This window comes from Chrysochloris asiatica, unplaced genomic scaffold, assembly GCF_000296735.1.
Source record: "Chrysochloris asiatica unplaced genomic scaffold, ChrAsi1.0 scaffold00041, whole genome shotgun sequence".
In the NCBI taxonomy this organism is placed as follows: Eukaryota; Metazoa; Chordata; class Mammalia; order Afrosoricida; family Chrysochloridae; genus Chrysochloris; species Chrysochloris asiatica.
In genome coordinates, this window is record NW_006408559.1 from 8594907 (window position 1) to 8601972 (window position 7066).

General features: G+C 42.4%; 1 protein-coding gene across 1 annotated transcript in view; it reads left to right on the top strand.

Moving 5' to 3' along the window:
- Positions 1-4630, top strand: part of AGBL3 (ATP/GTP binding protein-like 3) — a 103382-nt gene extending 98752 nt beyond the window's left edge. The window contains 1 exon segment of the mRNA XM_006861231.1: positions 4228-4630. Coding sequence (XP_006861293.1) covers positions 4228-4630 — 403 coding nt within the window.
- The last annotated feature ends 2436 nt before the right edge of the window (positions 4631-7066 follow it).

Genomic DNA, 7066 nt, shown 5'->3' on the forward strand with positions numbered 1-7066 from the left:
AGAAAAAGAGGAAGACCCCCAGCAAGATGGATTGGGGTTAAGTGTGGCAACAATTGTGAGGTTGGCCCAGGATCGGGCTGTTTTTCTTTCTGTTGTACATAGGGTCTCTATGAGTCGGTATCAACTCGATGGCAACTAACAATAACAACAATGAATCGAAATTGACTCAGTGACGTTGGGTTTGGTTTTGGTCTGGTAGATCACCTTGCTAACATGATGCTGATTGGTAAGCCCTTTAGATCCTATTCATTCGGGCTTAAGAAAAGAGCAGACAATTGAAGTTCCCGTCCTAAAATTGCATTCAGATGTAAAGCGGGGGAAAGGCAGCCATGAAGCAATAAGATGCTCATCCAAAATGGCATTTTGAAAATGTTTAAATATACAGTTCAGTTATCTATTAAGAAAAATGTTGCTTACTGCTTTCCTACTCTTTCATATTCCATGTATACCTCTAGCAGATACTTTTGGGGGTGTCTGTCCCAAGCACAATTTGCCCTTCTCGGGGGGCTCCTCAAGATCCACGAGGGTAGGGTCCCTAAGGCCATGCATGTAATTATGTGGCATTCACTCACTGTCATGTTGATTGGACCATGTGTGGATGCTCCTAACCTGAATTCAGCCAACCAACGTCTCTCTGTTCCTGTCATTTAAATTTGGGGATAAACGCTGAGAGTCAGTTTAGTAAATGAAACTATTGCTGTTACTAGGTGCCATCGAGTCGGCTCTGACTCCTAGTGACTCCGTGCCCAACAGAAGCGAACACTGCTCTGTCCTGCACCAGCCTCACAATTGTCACATGTAAGCCCACTGCAGCTGTCACTATGTCAGTCCATCTCGGGGGTCTTCCTCTTTTTTGCTGGCTCCCTACTTTACCAAGCGTAATGTCTTCTCCAGGGACTGGTTCCTTCTGATCACATGCCCAAAATACTACATGAAACTGGAGGCTGTGACTTTGTGAATGTTTCGGTAGGGACTGAAGATGACAAGTCGTGGTACTGTTCCCCTGTCCAGTCTGGTTCTTGCCTGAAACCGGGCTGAGCTGCACGCCCCTCCTCTATTCTCATGAGCAGCTTCCTATTTTCTTAGAATTCTTCCCCCACCTTACCCAGCCCAGCCCCAATCCTATGCTTTTTGATTAAGGCTATTTGAATTGTTTTCTGTTATTTGTATCCCAAAAAGTTTTAATTAATGCAATCTGCATTTGTCTACACCTTCATACTCAGTCCACATTGAGTGCCATTTCTGGGTAACAACTAAAAATCCAGCTATGGCTTAACTGTTTACCCAGGCCCCTTGTCCATATCTCGACCCTCAACTTCTTAGCCTCCTGTCAGGTCCAATGTGTCTAGTTACTCATACGCGGATTTATTACATAGCTGGGTTTTGTCTGCTGATTTTTTTTTCTAACTTTTTATTGTAAATTGAATGAAGGTTATAGATAAGATCATCAACTCTATCTTCAGCCAATCATACACCTTGTTTCATCTCAATAATTACAATCCCCTCCCTACAGTAACAGTTCCCCTGTTTCCTTCCTTCCTGGGATTTCCCTTTTACATCTTATTTTTCACAAATGAACAAAGCAAAAATATTTGACATACAGATACAAAACAAAAAACATATATTCATTTAAATGTCCAAAGAGCACATTTTGCAAGCCAGCCTCCTATCCACAGACACACAGCCTTTCTCACTTATGGCCCTTGACATGTTATATTCAATAAAGTCTGCAGTTCAAGTCTGCCAGCCGCTCTGCAGAAGAATGTTGAGTCTTTCTATTCCCTTGAAGATTTAAAGCCTCGGAAACCCTGTACAGGATCGCTGTGAGTCGGAACCAACTGGACAACACTTAACAACATCATACTCCTCAAGTCCTTGTTTGCCTGGGCTGCATGATGGCCTTGTGTTTCTCTTATTAGTGGAACCGTTAGACTCAATTCCTGTGTCAGGGGCTACCGTCCTCAGACTGAGTAGTACCCCATCCCATGAGAAACTGCCACTGATCACCTGTTTTTTTAAATAAATTTATTGATTTTGTGATTATTGTTTTTGTTGTTGTTAGGTGTCGTTTGAGCTGGTTCCGACTCATAGCGACCCTCTATAAGGTTCCTGGGTAGCAGCTGATGAGTTTGAACTGCCAACTTTGTGGCTAGCAGTCCAGTGTTTATCCTACAACACCATAATAATTGATATTTAAGGAGCAAAAATCATAAAGAATATTTTTCCTGCCAATATTCTAACTATCCAGAGATAATCACTATTGGGAATATGTTTGTGTGTGCTTACATGGCTATTCATATCCAGATGGTGGTGGTAGTGGTGGTTGTTAGGCGCCATCAAGTCGGTAGCGACTCAAAGCTACTGTATGCACAACAGAACAAAATACTTCCCAGTCCTGTGCCAACCTCACAATCGTTGCTACAATTGAGCCCGTTTGCTGTTGCCACTGTTCCAATCCATCTCACTGGGGGTCTTTCTCTTTTTCTCCAACCCTCTACTTTACCAAGCATGATGTCCTTCTCCAGTGACTGGTCTCTCCTGATAATATGTCTTAAGTATGAGAGATGAAGTCTGGCCAGCCTGTCTTCTAAGAAGCACTCTGGGTATACTTCTTTCAACACACAGATTGGTTTGTTCTTTTGGCAGTCCATGGGACTTTCAATATTCTCTCTAACACCATAACTCAAATACATCAATTATTCTATGGTTATTGTGACGGGATACAATAAAAAATGTACAGGATACCATTCTGTATCCCCTTGTTCTGTTCTACTGACTGTCTCTTGGTCTATGTACAGATTCCTCATGAGCATAAGTAAGTGTTCTGGAATATCCATTCTTCACAATGTTACCCATTGTTTGCCATGATTGTCACATCAAAAGCTTTGGCACAGTTGATAAGGCACAAGTAAACGTCTTTCTGGTATTCTCTGCTTTCAGCAAGATCCAGACAAAAACATTCCTCATTCCATGTCCTCTTCTGAATCCAGATTGAATTTCTGGCAGTTTCCTGTCAATGTACTATTGCAACCATTTATAAATTATCTTCAGAAAAATTTTACTTGCTTGAATATTAACATATTTTCTGGTACTAGAAGTCCTGATGTGGTGTTGTAGGATAAGCACTAGACCACAAGGTTGGTTTGAACTGCAGTGTCAGTGGTTCAGACCCACCAGCCTCTCCTTGGAAACCCTATACAGGGTTGCCACGAGTTGGAATTGACTCGACAGTCCTTATCAACAACAATTTTATAAAAGTGTCAGCAATTAGAACATATCAGCCACTCCCACAGGGGAGAAAGATAAGACTTTCTGCTCCCGCAAAGAATTACAGTTTTGGAAACCCTCAACAGGGTCACTATGAGCTGGAACTGACTCGACAGCCCTTATCAACAACACACACATACATCTAAGCGTCACTGGTTTTGCTTCTCTAGAAAGCCCAACATAAGACAATGAAGTAAGGTTCTTATACTTCACATCACAGTGAGTGAAATAAGTCAGTCACAAAAGGACAAACAGTGTGTGATTCCACTTACATGAAATTGGGATCTATAAGGAGCATAGTGGTTACGAATCGGGCTGTGAACCTCAAGGTCAGAAGTTCGAAACTACCAGCTGTTCTGTGGGAGAAAGATGAGGCTTTCTGCTCCCGTAAAGATTTACAGCCTAGGAAACCCTGCACAGGGTCGCTATGAGTCAGAACCAACCTCACAGCACATAACAACAATAACAACATAGGTACCAGAGTTCATTAGTGGTTACCTGGGGTGGAAAGTAAGGAGAAAAGGGGAGTCATTGTGTAGGGCATGCTGAGTTTCTATTAACAGTGGTAGAAGATTTTGGAAAAGGATAGTGGGTATTGTTTCCCAACATGATAAACATAATCAAGGACATCTCAAAACTATTGAACTGGCAAATGTTTTGTTATATATATTCTTACCACAATAAAAATAGTCAAGGGAGAATGAACCCACCAAAGGTTTTTAAAAAAGGATGTATATTGTGACCAATATGTTGTTGTTGTTGTTAAGTGCCGTCGAATCAGTTCCGACCCATAGCGACTCCATATAGGGTTTTTAAGGAGTGACTAGTGAGGTTGAACCACCAACCTTGTCGTTCAAATAGCTTTGCAGTCTGGAAGCACCACACCAGGACTCCTTTGTAGGGAAGTACAAAGTAGACTATAAGTTGGACAAAACCACATTTGTTTTCTTTCTTCCCTAGACTAAAGACAACTACCTGCAGCAATTTAAAGCAGACCAGCTCCTCATGTGCAACACCCAGACATTCCTTTTTACTACCTCAAAAAGATATTGTGATAAACTCTTCAGAATGGTTCCAGACTGTGTCCCAGAAGTCATTTGAAAGTCTGTCACCTCTCAAAGAGCCCAAATATAGGAAGAAACATCCTGGAGTCTGGGCCATAAAGCCAGACTACAAGAAGCCTTTCAGCAGTAAATGGGAGGTCACCTCCTCAAGTGGTGAGATGGGTACAAACATCACAAAAGGTAAGAAGCATCTTCAAGTCAAAGACCCCAACCTGAGAAGCTTCATTCATTTCACCCCACATCAAACTGAAAGCAAGAAGGATGAGCAACCAAGCAAGAATAAAGTACCGAATGAGTAGTTAATGTAGCTTTGTTCAGCTCTGAAAACCATGCATGAAAACTAACATCTGTATGCCTCATTAGAGAAGAAACACAAACAACGGCAGAAGAGCCCCGTCTGTGCTCTCTCCTTCCCGCCCCCGCCCCGTGCAGATGCATATTCTAAACCACAAATTCTAGATCCCTTGTCTTCTTTAGTGGAAACAACTGTCAGGGATTTACCAAATAACCCAGGGCAAATACAGCTGATTTAAAATCACACGGGTATTTTATTTTTGTCAATTTGGAAAAAGAAAAATCTCTGAGCTTTTGGTTACTACCAGAATTATGTCTGCAGACAGCATCTGAAGAACCCAGGGAAAGAATGATGTGTAGTGTAGCTGACAGACGTGAACTCTGTTCCTGTGCACTTTAATGGATTAGTCATGGCATTCTGTGCGGGTTAGTGCTCTGGACTGCGAGGTCTGTTTAAACCACAGGGTCGGCAGTTCAAGCTCACCCGCCACTCCTCGGAAGCCCTATACAGGGTCGCTATGAGTCAGAACCAACTCAGCAACATTTAAAACAACAACTAGAAACCGTTGGGGATGTAAAAGGTATTTCTCCCCACTAGAAGGTTAAAGTCTGGTTGTACATATAGAACATACATGATTTTTTTACCGGTTAGATAAGGACCAGTGAGACCCCTGAAACTATAGACCTTCGGCACTCTTCAGATCTGGAAATGAACTCACCTCCAAGGCTCAATTTTCAGCCAAATAATAGACAAGTCTATAAGAGGACAAGGACCTTGATAAGCACTAGAATGTTAGCCACAAGATCAGTGGTTCAAATCCACCAGCTGCTCCTCAGAGTCCCTATACAGGGTCACTATGAGTCCGAAACAACTTGATTGCACTTAACTAAAACAACCTGGAGGGAACAGTAACACTAGAGACGTGTGCACACCTTAGAATAATCAACTCTTTGAGATCATAGGGCAGCATTCACACAAAGACAAAGTTCAGAAGTGTTGGGAAGGAAGGAGGACTGAAAACAGGAAATGAAGGGAGGAAGTGGGATAAGTGATGTTATGTTTGAGGATTACAATCCATGACATGAAACAAAAATGTGTCTGAATCGTTGAACAGAAACTGATTTGCTCTGTAAACCTTCATCTAATTCACAATAAAAAAAACTTTAAAAACCACATGATTACAATAGTTATACAATAAGGTTGTGCATAGTAAAGTTCTAAGCCATGCACTTTGGACAATGAGAGGGAAAGGTGCTAATTGTACAAAGCAAATGTGTTGCACAGAAAGGCACTGGCATGCACACATTATCATTTAACATTGTCATTTTATTTTCTAAAATGTATCCAAGGTGAAACTATTAGCTATACTGTTTCCATGAGAATGGCTCAGTGCTCACCCCCAGCCATTCATTCATGCTGGGGAATCCGGAGCACCTCACAGTCTATCACCCCTCAAACAGTGAGGGCTAGTTGGGATTCCAGAAGGTAATTGTCGAGGAATAAGTGTGTCTGCCAGGTAAGCAAGGTAGATGTGATAAATCAACCAACCTGCAGTCATTGGCCACCTGTGGTCTCCAGGACAGGCTGAGATTGAGCAGAATGAAGATTGGGTTGGTCACAGGCAAGCAAACCAACTTTAGGACTGGGAGCAGAGAGGATGTTACATGGAAGGGATTGCAAGCGATTGAAACAAAAAGAAGTGTATGATTTGTTGAATGTAAAACTGGTTATCTGTTTTGCAAACCTACACTCAATTCACAATGAAATGTTGTTGTTTTTTAAAAAGTCATGTGGAGCTGGGTGTTGGTGGCCGGGAGGCAGTCTTGAAGAATGTGCCCTTAGGTTGTTTAAATGATTGTATATTTCTGAGTTTTTTGTATACACCTCCCCCCTCAAAAAAACAGAGGAAATAGAAACTAATACTGTTGAATGATGATGCACGGAGGGAATTGTAATCACTGCGATGAAGAGAAAGTGTAAAAGCAATCTTCTCTCATGTAAACTATCACTCAATTCACAGTAAAAACTTGAAAAAAAAAAGTCGTGCAGAGGCAGTGTCTGACCTCCTCTGACTTCACAACAAAGAGGAGAACCAGCAGCCTGAGGCTGTTTACTAGAAGGCAGAGGTGGTGCCTCCACCCTCCAACCTTCTGTACGCTGGTCCAACATCAGCCGTCCCTCCCACGACACTGCACTGTGCGCGGTTGGATAACCCGTTGCAATGGCGACACAGAACTCACACAATATGCACTATTATGGGGTTTGTTTGGGAAATTGTTTGTTGTCAGGTGCCATCGAGTCGGAACCGACTCATAGCGACCCCATGCACAGCAGAACGAAACAATGTCTGATTCTGGGCCAACCTCACTACCGCCGCCACACTTGACGCCATCAATGATGCCACCTGGCTGATCCATCTCGTTGGGGGTCTTCCTCTTTT